At 40.2% G+C, this 18909-nt stretch overlaps 1 protein-coding gene across 4 annotated transcripts in view; it reads right to left on the reverse strand.

Moving 5' to 3' along the window:
- Positions 1–18909, reverse strand: part of LOC128685674 (rho family-interacting cell polarization regulator 2) — a 535723-nt gene that overhangs the window by 210703 nt on the left and 306111 nt on the right. For all 4 annotated transcript variants that reach the window (XM_070088105.1, XM_070088106.1, XM_070088107.1 and 1 more), the window contains one exon: positions 148–264. In XM_070088105.1, the coding sequence (XP_069944206.1) occupies positions 148–264 (117 nt within the window). The remainder of the gene's footprint in view (positions 1–147; positions 265–18909) is intronic.

The raw sequence follows: 18909 nt of genomic DNA on the forward strand, positions 1-18909 counted from the left end.
TCACAATAATTTTACATAATTATACATCTTTTGTTATAAATCATTCTCTGCTAGATTTTAAAGACTAAGAGATTACAGCACAGGGAGAAAAATACAGTACTTACAGGTCTTATGGTAATGATATAAGCATATGTTAATGGCACTTACCTGTGAGTATCTAGCCCACTGCTCCACTCGACTCTCCTTCTTACGCACCAGTGTAAAGTTTCCAGTGTTATCACACTGCGGACTGGCTGAATCTCTTCCATCAAATAATATGGAATCCTGAAAATTGTATAGTGGTAATTTATAACACAGTAGATAATTATTATTATTATTATTATTTAACACACTGGCCATTTTCCAATGAGGCAGGGTGGCTCATTCCATCACTATCTTGCCAGAGGAGTACCAATACTACAGTTTAAAAGTGCAACATATCTCCACCCCTCCTTCAGAGTGCAGGCATTGTACACCTCCAGAACTCAAGTCCACCTAACCGGCTTCCTTGAATCCCTGCATACATTTTACTTTGCTCACACTCCAACAGTACGTCGAGTCATAAAAACCACTCACTTCCACTTACTCCTATCTAACACTCACACACATTTGCTGGATATCTAAGCCCCTCACACACAATTTCCTTTACCCTCTCCCTCCAACCTTTCCTACGATGACCCCTACCCCATCTTCCCTCCACTACAGATTTAAATGCCCTCCAAGTCATCTTATTTTCTTCCATCCTCTCTAAATGTCCAAATCACCTCAACAACCCCTCCTCAGCCCTATGGATAATACTTTTTATTAATCCCACACCTTCTAATCTCCAAGCAACAAATTCTCTGTACAATATTCACACCACACAATGCCCTCAGACACATCATCTCCACTGCCTCCAGCCTCCTCCTTGCAGCAACATTCACCACTCATGTTTCACACCCATATAAGAGCATTGGTACCACTATACTCTCATACATTTCCCTTTTTGCCTCCATGGATAAAGTTCTTTGTCTCTACAGATTCCTCAATGCACCACTCACATTTTTTTCTTCATCAGTTCTATGGTTCACCATGTCATTCATAAGCCCATTTGCTGGCTAGTCCACTCCCAAATATCTGAACACATTCACTTCCTCCATATTCCCTCCTTCCAATCTGATATCCAATCTTTCACTGCCTATTTTTTTTTTGTTATTCCTCATCACTTTGCTCTTTCCTATATTCACTTTTAATTTCCTTCTTTTACATACCCTTCCAAATTTGGGATTAAGGTTTGAACCTGTGACTCCAATTTCTGGATCAAGTCATTTATGAGCATAAACATACAATACCTACTTTGAAGGGCATAATATATAATCATTCTGGAAATACAGAAAATGACAAAAATATTGCTTGTGTTTAAAGTTTCATTTTGTCTATGGTCATTACGCTGACATAACACAACACACACTAATGATTTTTCCAGAAGTTCCCCCACATCACAGTGCAAAAAAGTGACCCTATTTCAATTCCATTTGGAAAATTTAACTTTCCATTTTTGGAAGAAATTTTTAAATTGAGATACAAAAGTGACATTTAACCCTGTCACTGTTGGTTACATAAATCTACATTATTAAATATATTTCTTATGAGGCAGTGTTTTTGACGTATTAATATGCCAAAATTCGAGCGACTTCAAATCAAGCGAGGGAAAGTTGGTAGGCCCACATGTGAGAGAATGGGTCTGTGTGGTCAGTGTGCACAGTCTAAAAAATCCTGCAACACACAGTGCATAATGATAAAAAAAACCTCTGACCGCATTTTTGGATTAAAATGCCGACTTTGAGGTGTATTGTCATATAATATTTACGGTTGTATTCTCGTTTTCTTGGTCTCATTTGATAGAATGGAAGACATATTACAGAACTAGAGATGATTCTGATTGGTTTCACAATTAAAAGAATCTTGAAATTGAGCTCAAAAAAGCGGAAACATTCAATTTTTGCCGATTTTCAATATGTGTTCAACTAGCCATTCTAATACACAGCTATGAATGGGTTGACACTATTTATACAATTATTAAAATAATGCAGTAGTCTGCATAACAGTAAATCTTCTATTTTTTGTGTGAATAAAAATTCAAAATAGAAAGCAAGAGTAATACAAGAGCGGCCTGGAGATGTGACTAATGAACAGAGAAAGTGTTATTTTAGTGCCAGGAATGTCTGCATTGTTTATTCTGGACCCTATTTTGAAATTGGCATGTTTTTTAATTTGTGTGAAATTGCCCAAATTGCCAATTTCTGGTGGTTTCTTGTACCCAATCAATAAAAAAAATGGAGTTCTAAAGAAATAGCTATGAGTTTGGTTGACTGGAACAATGGAAGAGGCAGAAAATAGGGCTCAAAGTGGGTGAAATTGCTGATGCGTATATGTCACCAAGATCATTAACTTTGCGAGAACGTAATTCTACAAGTTTTCCATCAAATTTTGTACTTTTGGTGTCATTACCATCAGGAAAAGATTATCATTTTATAAGAAATAATCATTTTTTATTTTCGAATATTTTGCGACACAGAGAGACACTTCAGGATTTGTGGTCTCGACAGTCAAAGGGTTAATGCCAGGGTCCCTCAGGATTATCTATATCTTGAGCTCAGCTCCCTCAGATAAGCTGAGAGCGATAAATTTTGGCCTAGATATGAGAGAATGGATCTGTGCTGTGCACAGTACAGTACAGTAGGACCCTGCTTTACGGCATTTTGTTTTACGGCATTCCATTAATATGACAATTTCAAATTATGACCAAAACTCTCTATATGGCTCCCTGTCTAGTACGGCATGCGCCACCTGGTTTTTTTACATTCTCCGAGAACAACATGTCTCTCCATTATATTTGGAAACTTTACACAATCTCAAGTGTTTTAAAGTTATTTCATATTTTATATATACTCTGATAATTATACTTATGTATACCTATACCTAAGTAAATTTACACACTGTGCTGGTACACATTAAAATCATTATGAGTGTCTTATTAGTATTGAGGATGCCATATTAATAATGATAACAATAATAACACAATAATAATCACTCCGAGGAGCATTAAATGTCGTATAAAACTTTAGTACAGTTGACCCCCGGTTATTGTAATTAATCCTTTCCTGGAGAGCAACTAAACCCGAATCTGATGATTTCCGAATTAATTTTCCCCATAAGAAATAATGTAAATCCAATTAATCCATTCCAGACACCCAAAAGTATTAAAAATAAATAATTTTTTTACATGAAATATACATTTACCTACACAGAAAACAATGAGACATGCAGAAGAAAACAATAAAATGACACTTACCTTTATTGAAGACTTGTTGATGAGTGATGAGACAGGAGGAATGGAGAGGCTGGAGATGTACTATTGTTTGGAAGGGAAATCCCCCTCCATAATGACTTCTGGTATCAAGTCCCTTTCTGGGGTTACTTCCTTTCTTTGTTTTTTAATGCCACTAGGACCAGCCTGAGAGTCACTGGACCCTTGTCGCTCATAAAAGTGTTCCAGAGTGGTCTGTATCTGGCGTTTCTTTATAACTTCCCTAAAATGGGAAACAACACTGTCATTGTACATGTTGCCAACACAGCCTGCAGCAGCTTTGTCAGGGTGATGTTCATCCATAAATGTTTGCACCTAACTCCACTTTGCACAAATGTTCTTCATCATTGAAGAAAGCGCCTTCCTCCATATTTCTTCCTCCTCCTCTGAAGCAATTTCCTGAGCTGTGGTCTGTTGCTGTTGCAGATGAAGGCCTTGCAGCTCTTCAATGGTTAGGTCTTCATTGTGGTCCTCCACCAATTCTTCCACATCCTCACCACTCACATCCAACCCCATGGAAGTCCCCAATGCCACAATACTTTGCACAACTGCCATAGGCTCATCAGGGTCAGCCTCAATGAAAATAAACGGTATAAAATACCGACACAATGGAAACATAAACACATATGCAGTTTAATGTGATCCTTTATTGACAACGTTTCACCCACACAGTGGGCTTTTTCAAGTCACAAACAGATCTACCTGGGGTGGAAGGTACGTGAGTATTTATAGTCAGGTTCAGAATGTTGAGGTCAGGTGGAGCATCAGATGCAGCATTCTCCACCTGACCTCGACATTCTGAACCTGACTATAAATACTCACGTACCTTCCACCCCAGGTAGATCTGTTTGTGGCTTGAAAAAGCCCACTGTGTGGGCGAAACATTGTCAATAAAGGATCACATTAAACTGCATATGTGTTTATGTTTCCAGGGTCAGCCTCAAACCCTTCATTCTGGCCACAATTTTCTCCAAGCAGAGTTCAAAGTCCTGAAAGTCACTCCCTCCCAAGCCTTACCTATAAGTTTTATGCAGTGGAGGATACTGAAGTGATCTCTCCAAAACTCTCTTAGGGTCAAGTGAGTGTCTGAGGTCACATCAAGGCACCTTTGAAACACTGCTCTGGTGTACAGTTTTTTGAAGTTCGAAATGATCTGCTGGTCCATGGGCTGGATGAGAAGAGTGGTATTAGGGGGCAAGACCTTCACTGTGAAGAAACAAAACTCCTTCACCATTTGCTCTTCCAATTCTGGAGGATGAGCAGGTGCATTGTCCATTACCAGAAGGCACTTGAGTTTCAATTTATTTTCCAGAAGATATTTCTTCACACTGGAGCCAAATACATCATTAAACTAATCAAGGAAAATGTCCCTCGTGACCCATGCCTTACTGTTTGCCTTCCACGTCACACACAATTTACTCTTGGCAACACTGTTTTTCTTGAACACTCTGGGACTTTCAGAGTGACGCACCAGTGAAGGCTTCACTTTGAAATCCTCACTAGCATTACTACAGAACATGAGTTAGCCTGTCTTTCATAGGCTTGTGTCCTGGGAGTGCCTGTTCCTCCTGAATGATGTAGGTCCTCTTTGGCATTTTCTTCCAAAAGAGGTCTGTTTTGTCACAATTAAACACTTGTTGGGATTTGAATTGTTCAGCCTCTATGTATCCCTTGAATTCCTGAACATATTTTTAAGCAGCATATTTGTTAGAACTTGCAGCCACGCCATGCCTTACCACACTGTGTATGCCACTATGCTTCTTAAATCTCTCAAACCAGCCTTTGCTGGCCTTAAATTCACTAACATCAGCACTAGTTCCAGGCATTTTCTTTACAAGATCCACATGCAACTGCCTTGCCTTTTCACAAATTTATTTATTATTATTTTTTATTATCACACTGGCCGATTCCCACCAAGGCAGGGTGGCCCGAAAAAGAAAAACTTTCACCATCATTCACTCCATCACTGTCTTGCCAGAAGGGTGCTTTACACTACAGTTTTTAAACTGCAACATTAACACAAATTATTGAGTGCATAACACTATCTCCTGATAACTGTTTCTCATTGATCCACACCAACAACAAAGTCTCCACATCTTCCAGTACAGTGGACCCCCGCATAGCGACCTTAATCCGTGCAAGAGGGCTGGCTGTTATGCGAAATGTTCGCTATGTGAATGAATTTTCCCCATAAGAAATAATGGAAATCAAATTAATCCGTGCAAGACACCCAAAAGTTTGAAAAAAAAAATTTTACCACATGAAATATACATTTTCCTACGCACAAAGAGAAGGATACATGCACAATAGTAGAGTAGTACATGCACAATATATATTGTGCATGTACTACTCTACTAAATGAAGAATAAATGACACTTACCTTTATTGAAGATGCAGCAATGACTGATGAGACACTGTGTCCTGGGAGTGCCTTTTCCTCCTGAGTACTGTAGGTCCTGTTTGGTATTTTCTTCCAGAACAGGCCTTATCACACTGTGTATGTCACTACGATTCTTAAATCTCTCAAACCAACCTTTGCTGGCTCTAAATTCACCAATATGAGCACTAGTTCCAGGCATTTTCCCTGTTCACCTGGGTGTTAGTCGACTGGTGTGGGTTGCATCCTGGGAGACAAGATTAAGGACCCCAATGGAAATAAGTTAGACAGTCTTCGATGACACTGACTTTTTTGGGCTATCCTGGGTGGCAAATCCTCTGGGGTTAATTGTTTCTTGGTATTCTCAATAAGCCACACCAACAACGGTGCTACAGCAGCAGCAGCAGCAGCTGACGATGTTACAGCAGCAGCAGACGATGCTACAGCAGCAGCAGCAGCAGACGATGCTACAGCAGCAACAGACGATGCTACAGCAGCAGCAGACGATGCTACAGCAGCAGCAGCAGCAGACGATGCTACAGCAGCAGCAGCAGCTGACAGTGGTACAGCAGCAACAGACGATGCTACAGCAGCAACAGACGATGCTACAGCAGCAGCAGACAATGCTACAGCAGCAGCAGATGATGCTACAGCAGCAGCAGACGGTACTACAGCAGCAGGAGCAGCTGACGGTGGTACAGCAGCAGCAGCTGACAGTGCAGCAGCAGCTGACGGTGATGCAGCAGCAGCTGTACCACCAATAGTAGCGATGGTTGATTGGGGTTTATTATACAACCTGGCCAGCTCGGAGACACGCACTCCACTTTCATACTTATCAATGATCTTTTTCTTCATCTCCATAGTAATTCTCACCCTTATTGCTGTAGGGTTGGCACTAGAAGCTTTCTTGGGGCCCATGGTCACTTATTTTCCAGAAAAAAATCACCAAAAACACTGTAATAATACAAAATGTTCCGATTTTATGCTTGGATGTTACCGCGGAGGCTGGCTGGTAAACAATGCCACTCGCGGAACATGTGAGCGTGGCTCAAGCGCACATTGGACGCGTCTCGGACGAAGGCCGCTGAGCGGGTTTTTGTCCACTATGCGGGGCAAAATTTTAGCGATCAAAGCGTCCGCTATGAGGATTGTCCGCTATGCAAGGCGTCCATTATGCGGGGGTCCACTGTATTTGCAATCTCTGTTTAGTAAGCATATATGCACCTTTTACAACAACAGCTTCCTTGATTTCCTTTTTCTTGGCCATGACAGAAGCAATGGTTTTATGGGGTTTGTTATACAACCTGGCCAGCTCTGCCACAAGCACTGTATTCCACTTTCATGTTTTCCAATGATGTCTTTCTTGAACTCTACAGTGTTTCTCACCTTCTTTACCAAAGGGCTGGCACTAGAAGCTTTCTTTGGGCCCATGGTGGCTTATTTAACAGTTACAAACACTAAAAAGAATGGAATAATATGAAATGTATCAAATGAATGTGTGGGATCATCCTTACTGACTGATAAACAATGGCACACTGGCTGTAAATGGTGTGTTGGGCCGCTCGGGCTAGGCGGACATGTTCGGGACGAATGACTATTTCCTAGCTCAATGACCATCACCGAGCCAATATTTTGATGAAAAAATGTTACTACATATTTCCGAATATTACAAAATCCGAAGAATACGAAATCCCGGGGTCCCCTGTATAGATATTCTGCTTAATCCACCTATGATTTTTTTTTCAAAATTATATAATAAACACGCAACATTACATTTAAACATGATAAATATACCCACAGTAGAATAAATTAACATAAATATGAGACATTTTTCTAGTCAGCTTGATGGGGAGAACTAAAGCCATACGCGTTCGCCTGGTTTGTTTACAAAACTTATACAGCGGACCCTCGGCTAACGATGGCATCAGCTAACATTAAATCCGGCCAATGATACATTTTAATGCAAAAATTTTGCCTTAGCTAATGCTAAAAAACTCACCCAACACGATTCGTTCGAGATGCGTTCACGTGTGGCCTGAGCCCGCCTCAGTTGTCCCGTGGATGCCAGTGTTTACAAGCCAGCGAGTGCGGTCGCATCCACGCATACAATCGGAACATTTCATATTATCACAGAATTTTTAGTGATTGTACCTGCAAAGTAAGTCACCATGGGCCCCAAGAAAGCTTCTAGTGCCAACCCTGCAGAAAAAAGGGTGAGAATTGCTATGGATATGAAGAAAGAGATACAGTGGACCCCCGGTTTACGATATTTTTTCATTCCAGAAGTATGTTCAGGTGCCAGTACTGACCGAATTTGCTCCCATAAGGAATACTGTGAATTAGATTAGTCCATTTCAGACCCCCAGACATACACGTACAAATGCACTTACATAAATACACTTACATAATTGGTCGCATTGGGAGGTGATCGTTAAGCGGGGGTCCACTGTAATTGATAAGTAAGAAAGTGGAGTGCGTGTCTCGGAGCTGGCCAGGTTGTATACCAAACCCCAATCAACCATCGCTACTACTGTGGCCAAGAAAACGGCAATCAAGGAAGCTGTACTTGCAAAAGGTGCAACTTCGTTTTTGAATAAGAGATCACAAGTGATAGAAGATGTTGAGAAACTGTTATTGGTGTGGATAAATGAAAAACAGATAGCAGGAGATAGCATCTCTTCTCTCAAGCAATCATATGTGAAAAGGCTAGGAAGTTGCATGAGGATTAATTAGAAAAATGCCTGCAACTAGTGGTGATGTGAGTGAATTTAAGGCCAGCAAAGGTTGGTTTGAGAGATTTAAGAATCGTAGTGGCATACATAGTGTGATAAGGCATGGTGAGGCTGCCAGTTTGGACCAAAAAGCAGCTGAAAAATATGTGCAGGAATTCAAGGAGTACATAGACAGTGAAGGACTGAAACCTGAACAAGTGTTTAATGGTGACACTGACAATGTTGTGAACCACTTTAGGAAAGTCATAAAGGAACGAGAGGTACAGGTAACTATGGACAGATATGTTGTGCGACAGAAGTCCAGTGACTCTGAAGCTGGTCCTAGTGGCATTAAAAGAACAAGGGAAGTGACCCCAGAAAAAGACTTGCTGCCTCAAGTGCTAATGGAAGGGGATTCCCCTTCTAAACACTAACACCTCTCCCCTCCTCCCATCCCATCAATCATCACCAGATCTTCAATAAAGGTAAGTGTCATGTAACTGTGCATGTAATTTTCAGTTTGTGTGTATTAAAATTAATATTTCATATGGTAAAATAATTTTTTTTTCAATATTTTTGGTGCCTTGCACGAATTAATTTGATTTCCATTATTTCTTATGGGGAAAATTAACTTGACTAACGATAATTTTGACTAACGATGAGCTCTCAGGAACGGATAAATATCGCTGGTTGAGGGTCCACTGTATATATATATATGTTGTTTTACTTTCTGTTGTATTTTTGTGAATGTTTGGCCAATGTATTTTGTCTTTAAATATATATATATATATATATATATATATATATATATATATATATATATATATATATATATATATATATATATATATATATATATATATATATATACATATATATAAGCAATGGGCTAGTTACCCCTTCTCCTGTAGACATTTACTAAAAAAAGAGAAGAAGAAAAACTTTATAAAACTGGGATGCTTGAATGTGCGTGGATGTAGTGCGGATGACAAGAAACAGATGATTGCTGATGTTATGAATGAAAAGAAGTTGGATGTCCTGGCCCTAAGCAAAACAAAGCTGAAGGGGGTAGGGGAGTTTCAGTGGGGGGAAATAAATGGGATTAAATCTGTATTATCTGAGAGAGTTAGAGCTAAGGAAGGGGTAGCAGTAATGTTGAAGGATCAGTTATGGAAGGAGAAAAGAGAATATGGATGTGTAAATTCAAGGATTATGTGGATTAAAGTAAAGGTTGGATGCGAAAAGTGGGTCATAATAAGCGTGTATGCACCTGGAGACGAGAGGAATGTAGAGGAGAGAGAGAAATTTTGGGAGATGTTAAGTGAATGTATAGGAACCTTTGAACCAAGTGATAGAGTAATTGTGGCAGGGGACCTGAATGCTAAAGTAGGAGAAACTTTTAGAGAGGGTGTGGTAGGTAAGTTTGGGGTACCAGGTGTAAATGATAATGGGAGCCCTTTGATTGAACTTTGTATAGAAAGGGGTTTAGTTATAGGTAATACATAGTTTAAGAAAAAGAGGATAAATAAGTATACAATATATGATGTAGGGTGAAATGACAGTAGTTTGTTGGATTATGTATTGGTAGATAAAAGACTGTTGAGTAGACTTCAGGATGTACATGTTTATAGAGGGGTCAGAGATATATCAGATCATTTCTTAGCTGTAGCTACACTGAGAGTAAAAGGTAGATGCGATACAATGAGAATAGAAGCATCAGGGAAGAGAGAGGTGAAGGTTTATAAACTAAAAGAGGAGTCAGTTAGGGTAAGATATAAACAGCTATTGGAGGACAGATGAGCTAATGAGAGCGTAGGCAATGGAGTCGAAGAGATATGGGGTAGGTTTAAAAATGTAGTGTTAGAGTGTTCAGCAGAAGTTTGTGGTTACAGGAAAGTGGGTGCGGGAGGGAAGAGGAGCGATTGGTGGAATGATGATGTAAAGAGAGTAGTAAGTTAGCATATGAGAAGTTTTTACAACGTAAAAGTGATGCAGGGAGGGAAGAGTATATGAAGAAAAAGAGAGAGGTTAAGAGAGTGGTGAAGCAATGTAAAAAGAGAGCAAATGAGAGAGTGGGTGAGATGTTATCAACAAATTTTGTTGAAAATAAGAAAAAGTTTTGGAGTGAGATTAACAAGTTAAGGAAGCCTAGAGAACAAATGGATTTGTCAGTTAAAAATAGGAGAGGAGAGTAATTAAATGGAGAGTTAGAGGTATTGGGAAGATGGAAGGAATATTTTGAGGAATTGTTAAATGTTGATGAAGATAGGGAAGCTGTGATTTCATGAATAGGGCAAGGAGTAATAACATCTTGTAGGAGTGAGGAAGAGCCAGTTGTGAGCGAGTGGGAAGTTCGTGAGGCAGTAGGTAAAATGAAAGGGGGTAAGGCAGCCGGGATTGATGGGATAAAGATAGAAATGTTAAAAGCAGGTGGGGATATAGTTTTGGAGTGGTTGGTGCAATTATTTAATAAATGTATGGAAGAGGGTAAGGTACCTAAGGATTGGCAGAGAGCATGCATAGTTCCTTTGTATAAAGGCAAAGGGGACAAAAGAGAGTGCAAAAATTATAGGGGGATAAGTCTGCTGAGTATACCTGGTAAAGTGTATGGTAGAGTTATTATTGAAAGAATTAAGAGTAAGATGGAGAATAGGATAGCAGATGAACAAGGAGGCTTTAGGAAGGGTAGGGGGTATGTGGACCAGGTGTTTACAGTGAAACATATAAGTGAACAGTATTTAGATAAGGCTAAAGAGATTTTTGTGGCATTTATGGATTTGGAAAAGGTGCATGACAGGGTGGATAGGGGGGCAATGTGGCAGATGTTGCAGGTGTATGGTGTAGGAGGTAGGTTACTGAAAGCAGTGAAGAGTTTTTATGAAGATAGTGAGGCTCAAGTTAGAGTATGTAGGAAAGAGGGAGATTATTTCCCAGTAAAAGTAGGCCTTAGACAAGGATGTGTGATGTTACCGTGGTTGTTTAACCCTTTCAGGGTCCGTCCCGTAGATCTACGGCTTTATGTTCAGGGTCCAAACCGTAGATCTACGCCATGAGCTCAGCTCACTCTGATAAACTGTGAGTGGTACATTTGGGCCTAGATATGAGAGAATACATCTATGTGGTATGTGTGCACCACATAAAACAGATCCTGCAGCACACTGTGTATAATGAGAGAAAAAAAATGAAATCATGATTTTTCGATTAAAGCAGCAACTTTGCAGTGTTTTTTCGTATGTTTTTTATAGTTGTATTTGCGATTTCTTGGTCTCATTTGATAGAATGGAAGACATATTACAGAAAAAGAGATGATTTTGATTGGTTTTAGCATTGGAAATGGCTTGAAACTGAGCTCAAAGTAGCGGAAATGTTAAATTTTTGCCGATATTCAAGAGTAAACAAACGACCTCACACATCTAATACACGTCAGTTGGTGGGTCTAATATACATTCACAAATATGGTGATGATATTTATACAATTATTACAGTATTGCATAAGAGTAAATCTTCTATTTTTTGGTGTGAATAAAAAATCAAAATGGAATTTATTTGTAAAGCCTCAAAACATAACTAATGAACAGAGGAAATGTTAGTTTAGTGCCAGGAATGCCTACATTGTTCATTCTGGACCCTATTTTGAAATTGGAATATTTTGAACTTTGTGTTAAATTGGCCAAATTAACAATTTCCGATCACTTTATTTTGTAGTTGAAACAGTTGACTTGGCGATTTCTTGTGCTCAATCGATAGAATAGAAGTAATACTAGTGAAACAGCTAAGAATTTGGTTGATTGGAATAATGTAATTGGCCTAAAATGGGAGTCAAAGTCGGCAAAATCGCCGATTCGTAAATATCGCTGACACATCAAAATTCGCGAGAGCATAATTTCGTCAATTTTCCACCAAATTTCGTACTTTTTGTTTTATTACCTTCACAAAAAGATTCTCTGCGATTTCATAAGAAAAAATAACAATTTTTTTTTTTTGAAAATTCTTGGACACTGGTGCGTGACTCCAGATTTGGGCCTTGGACCCTGAAAGGGTTAATATATTTATAGATGGGGTTGTAAGAGAAGTAAATGCGAGGGTCTTGGCAAGAGGCGTGGAGTTAAAAGATAAAGAATCACACATAAAGTGGGAGTTGTCACAGTTGCTCTTTGCTGATGACACTGTGCTCTTGGGAGATTATGAAGAGAAGTTGCAGAGGTTGGTGGATGAATTTGGTAGGGTATGCAAAAGAAGAAAATTAAAAGTGAATACAGGAAAGAGTAAGGTTATGAGGATAACAAAAAGATTAGGTGATGAAAGATTGGATATCAGATTGGAGGGAGAGAGTATGGAGGAGGTAAATGCATTCAGATATTTGGGAGTGGACGTGTCAGCGGATGGGTCTATGAAAGATGAGGTGAATCATAGAATTGATGAGGGGAAAAGGGCGAGCGGTGCACTTAGGAGTCTGTGGAGACAAAGAACTTTGTCCTTGGAGGCAAAGAGGGGAATGTATGAGAGTAGAGTTTTACCAACGCTCTTATATGGGAGTGAAACATGGGTGATGAATGTTGCAGCGAGGAGAAGGCTGGAGGCAGTGGAGATGTCATGTTTGAGGGCAATGTGTGGTGTGAATATAATGCAGAGAATTCGAAGTTTGGAAGTTAGGAGGAGGTGCGGGATTACCAAAACTGTTGTCCAGAGGGCTGAGGAAGGGTTGTTGAGGTGGTTCGGACATGTAGAGAGAATGGAGCGAGGCAGAATGGCTTCAAGTGTGTATCAGTCTGTAGTGGAAGGAAGGCAGGGTAGGGGTCGGCCTAGGAAAGGTTGGAGGGAGAGGGTAAAGGAGGTTTTGTGTGCGAGGGGCTTGGACTTCCAGCAGGCATGCATGAGCGTGTTTGATAGGAGTGAATGGAGACAAATGGTTTTTAATACTTGACGTGCTGTTGGGAACTGATCAATCAAATGCTCAATGATGGAGTTATTGCACATAGCAATTCACCCTGGAATGCGCCCTTGATCCTAGTGCCTAAGAAGGACGGCACCCGGTGATTGACTTTAGGAAGTTAAATGCGAACACCATTCCAGATCGCTTCCCACTTCCTGTACTAGGTGACCTTTTACGCAATATCGGAAATAACAAAGTCTTCTCGACCCTGACTTGTTACAAGGGTTTTGGCAAGTCCCTCTTCACGAGGACAGCCAAGAGTTAACTGCATTCTCCACTCCCACAGGTCATTATCACTTCCTCTGTATGGCGTTTGGATTACGATCGTCTCTTATCACGTTCTCTAGACTCATGACCAACATCTTTAGAGGTCTGACAGGTAAAGCACTTATGGTGTACTTAGACGACGTAATTGTCATGTCCGAAGACGTGGACACACACCTGAAAAGACTTGATATAGTACTTGGCAAGCTTGAAGAAGCCAATTTAAAGATCAAACTGTCCAAATGTCAATTTTTCAGATCAGAAATTAAGTTTCTTGGTCACGTAGTCACTCCTAGAGGGGTTACGACTGATCAAAGTAAAGTAACTGCAGTACTAAATTTTCCAACTCCCAAAACTGCTGATGGCGTAAGATCCTTTGTGGGCTTAGCAGGTTTTTATAGATCTTTCATTGCCAATTTTTCTTCCATAGCTGCTCCACTAACTGAATTGCTTAAGAAAGATGTTCCTTTTGTTTGGATCTCCCGTCAAGAAAGAGCATTCCAAACTCTAAAAGAAAAGTTAACATCTGCTCCAATTTTGAAATTCCCAGATTTTTCTAAGCCCTTCTATCTGACAACTGATGCTAGTTCAATTGGCATAGGTGCCATACTAGCTCAGAAGACTGATGGCAAGTACAACGCAGTTGCATTTGCTAGCAGAGTCCTTACGAAGGCTGAACGTAATTATACAGTAACGGAGCAAGAAGCTTTAGCAATAGTATGGTCTTTAAAGCACTTCCGAGACATTATTTACCAGTACCCTGTTCATGTCTTGACAGACCATGCACCACTGATACCTTTATTCCAGAACAAACAACCTACTGGAAGGTTAGCCAGATGGACCTTGACTATCCAAGAGTTCAATCCCACTTTTGAACATTTACCTGGCAAGTCAAATGTAGTCGCAGATGCTTTATCGTGACACGTTAGTGTAGTTACTGCAGATCCTCCATTTACTGTCGAGGATGTCAAAAATGCCCAAAGAACAGATCCCATGTGGTCTGGTGTGATTCGATTCCTGCTCCAGGAAGATCTTATTCTTACTGTGAAGCCACCAGCACCCATTAGTGACTTTGTAATGAGCCAAGAATTACTGTATCGAACAGCCGAATTGGGTACTCCAAGTAGAAGAGTTTACCAGTTAGTAATTCCACAGTCACTAGTGAACGTAGCTCTACAGTTAGTTCATGATGCACCAGGTGTTGCACACCCTGGTATGGATCGTTCTGTGAAACAAGCCAGAATGAAATACTTTTGGCCACGTATGGCAACTGACATTTCCAAGTATGTTAAGAAATGTAGTGTCTGTATGCAACATAAAGGAAATGTCAATGGCCCTAATCCAATCCAGGTGTACCCAACCACTAGCGAACCGTGGGAAAGAGTTGCCCTTGACTTGTTAACCAATTTTAAATGTTCCCTCCAAGGCAACAAACATCTGTGAGTTATGGTAGACCATTTCACCAGATATTGTGAGTTAGTTCCTATTGCAGATAAGACTGCAGAGACAGTAGCTAAAGCATTTAAAGAATGCATTATCTGCAGGCATACCACCCCTATGTCCTTAGTAACAGATAATGGAGGTGAATTCTGTAATGAGATTCTTGAAAATTTGTGTACTTTATACAAGATCTCTAAATCCACCATTGTTCCTCATCATCCTGCCAGCAATGGGTTAGCCGAAAGAACCAATAAGAAAGTACTTGATGTCCTGAGAGCCACTATCAACCCCAATAGTGAAACTTGGGATGAAGTCATACCAGATGTCCAATGTTCCATAAATTCTGCTTACAATGCTTCAATAGGTGATACTCCACATTATGCATTGTATGGTGTAGACAAGCGTTTACCCTATGAGTTGTTATATTCCACTCCGAAACCTAATTACAACCCTGATGATTTCGTAGCAACTCATACCAGCATGGCTCAGAGTGTTTTTAGAAGAATCCGTGAAACACTTCATAAATCAACAGCAGAATTTACTAGAGTAACTAATAGCCGTGCTAAGCCATCAAAAGTAAAAGTAGGTTCGAGAGTAATGCTGACAAATTTCTACAAAACATCCGAAATGCCTAAGCTCGATCAAAAGTTTGTCGGACCTTATCGAGTTGTAGAACATATCTCTGGTAATAAGTACAGTATAAGGTTAGAGAAATTAGTACTGGTAAGTACAAAGAATCGCATTTAGATCATATGAAATTAGTATGCGATGTTGATGATATTGCTACCCAGACTAATGTGACAGATGCTGAAATTCCTCTTGACTCTGTACCCTCTACCTCAAATACTCAGTCAGATAACCAACCTGAATGTCGTTACTCCTTGCGTACTTGACAAGTAATGAGAAACCCACAAGTATCTTTTGTAGATACTCGTTCAGATCTCCCTCAGTCAAGGCATGTGTTAGCCATTGCAGAGGAATTCGATCCTCCCAGAGATGATAACCATTCTGCATATGTAAACCTCACCCTCGCAGAATTGGGCTTAAATGTACATAGTCTGTATAACTAGATGTCCGAGATGAAGTAAATTGTCAACTGTTTGTTATTAACTGATTAGTTTTTCAGAATTTTTTTTTTTTTCGTATTCACGTTCCCTCTGTACTCTGAGAATTTGACAGCAATGATCTGAGTGCGCTCCAGATGCCTTTGCTGTTAATTTCACCTTGTATACATATTTTATTCTTCCTCAGAATCCGTAGAGTGCATGAATACAAATCGATCGATCAATTCCATCCATATTGTACAATGATTTGTTCTTATAGTTTGTAATGCATTACGTTGAAACTCATTACGTTAAAAGTGATTACGTTAACACCCATTACGTAAAATTCATTTTGTTAACATCCATTATGATACCATCCACTAATTCTAAATTATATATGAATTTGTTACTGTATAGAATCAGCCCAGAACCACCTGCCTGTTCAGCCTATAAGATAGTAGCATATGTCGAGACGACATACGTAACATGACCGAGCTGTCAGCATAGTTGCTGATCCCTGTGTTATATAGCATAGCATATAGTATCATCCATGTGCTTTAGATAGGAGATCCCTTTTAGGCCTGTGACTGTTGTGTGACGTCACGGGATGCGCATGTGTACGGTCGTACCTCTGCCTCCCTCTCAGTCGGCGTAGACATCCAGGCTAAGACAGGCAGAGGCTGGGCTCCATTTCTCTCATCACAGTCTGACAATATATATTGTTACCATCCAACAAGTGTGTCTACCTTCAACCCTCGATATCTCCATTTAAGAACCCCTACGATAAGCGTAATATAAGAGAGGCCTGGAGATGTGACTAATAAGCAGAGAAAATGTTATTTTAGAGCCAGGAGTGTCTGCACTGTTTATTCTGGACCATATTCTGAAATTGGCATCCCTTGAAATTTGTGTGAAATTGGCCAAATTATTGATTTCTGACCACTTTATTGGGTAGTTGAAATAGGTAAATGGACGATTTCTTGTACACAATCGACAAAATAGAAGGAATACTAGCGAAATAGTTATTGTTTGTTGTTGTACTCACCAGTATAATCACCCGGCCTGGGACTTTCCCAAGAGGTTTGGCTCCCTGTCGTGGGAGTGTCTCAGACCAAAGTCTGCCATGGGAGGAGGTACAAATACCTCCTCCCATGGTCTAGCCCCAATCCCCACCCCTATGGGGCTTGGAGAGAGAAGCTAGGCAGCTTGTGCTGCCACAAACCCCACCCACACTGGGCTTGAGGGCTGTGGCAGCTGTATAGCAGCAGATGATGTCAGGAGGTGCAAAGGCAGCAAGCACTACAGGATCCTTTTGGAGCCACACCTCAGTTTGGGCATTAAATCTGAGTGCTAGGGGAGCTCAAGAATGCCTCTTGTTGTGTGTGTTGCTGCTGTTACTTCACTTGTTCGTTGCACTAAAATAGCTACGAGTTTGGTAGACTGGATCAATGGAATGGGCCAAAAATAGGGTGTAAGGTGGGTGAAATCGCCAATGCATAAATATCACCATTGAGTTAAGTGTATTCTAACCTAACCACTCTGTAATCCGGCAACATCACTAATCCGGCACCACAGGTCCTGATGATGCCGGATTAATGATGGTCAACCTGTACAGTACTTGGGCTAAAATAACAAGCTGGAAGCACTTAAAAGGATAGTTTTTCATGGATTTATTAGGTTTTTCTTGGTGCCAATAGATTAGAACATATACTAGCGAAACGGAGAATATTTTGGTCAATTTCAGACCAAAAGTATCCTGGAAAAGGCCTCAAAGTGGAGAAAATGGTCAATTTTGGGCAACTAGGAAAGACAGGGATCCCCAACTCATACTTCCCCCAGTCTCTTTTATGGATTTTTAATAGATCTGTTTCAATTAGTGGGATGACCTAAACCATGACTGGGCATTCTTGGTTGTGGTTTATTAGCCAAGAAATAGGGAAAATATTACTTCTTGTATTTGACAAGAGATTCAAAATGGAGGGCAAATGTTATGTGAGAGACTATGGATATGAATAATGAGCAAAAGACAGGTTAATTTAGTGGCAGGAAAGCCTACAGTATTTATTTTGGACTTTGCTTTTTATTAAGAATTTGATGAAAATAATGCAAAATTAGCAAAACTACCAAATTTACTAATAAAGTCTGATAAACTTGACAATGCATGGGGTTATATCTATAGACTTCAATAAGCCATTACAATAGTGGTATGAACAACTTCCAAGTGAGAGGTGCACATATTTCTAGCACAATCCTGAAAAGAAAAGGCCAAACAATCATAAGACAAACTCAAAACTGCTGAGCCATGTAAACTTTCTGACAGATGACTGCACCAACTTAAGTTACCCAATGGTGGCTACTACTGCACCATGGTGGCTACTACTATACCATGGCAGCTACTACTGTATCGTGGTGCCCACTACTGTACCATGGTGGCTACTACTGCACCATGGTGGCTACTACTATACCATGGCAGCTACTACTGTATTGTGGTGCCCAGTACTGTACCATGGTGGCTACTACTATACCATGGCAGCTACTACTGTATCATGGTGGCCACTACTGTACCAGGGTGAAAACTACTGTACCATGGTGGCTATTGCTGTACCATGGTGGCTATTACTGTACCATGGCAGCTACTACTGTACCATGGCAGTTACTACTGAACTATGGTAGCTACTACTGTACCATGGCAGCTACTACTGTACCATGGCAAATACTACTGTACCATGGCAACTACTACTGTACCATGGTGGCTACTACTGTACCATGGCAGCTACTACTATACCATGGCAGCTACTACTGTACCATGGTGG

The sequence above is a fragment of the Cherax quadricarinatus genome, chromosome 23, assembly GCF_038502225.1.
Source record: "Cherax quadricarinatus isolate ZL_2023a chromosome 23, ASM3850222v1, whole genome shotgun sequence".
Lineage (NCBI taxonomy): Eukaryota > Metazoa > Arthropoda > Malacostraca > Decapoda > Parastacidae > Cherax > Cherax quadricarinatus.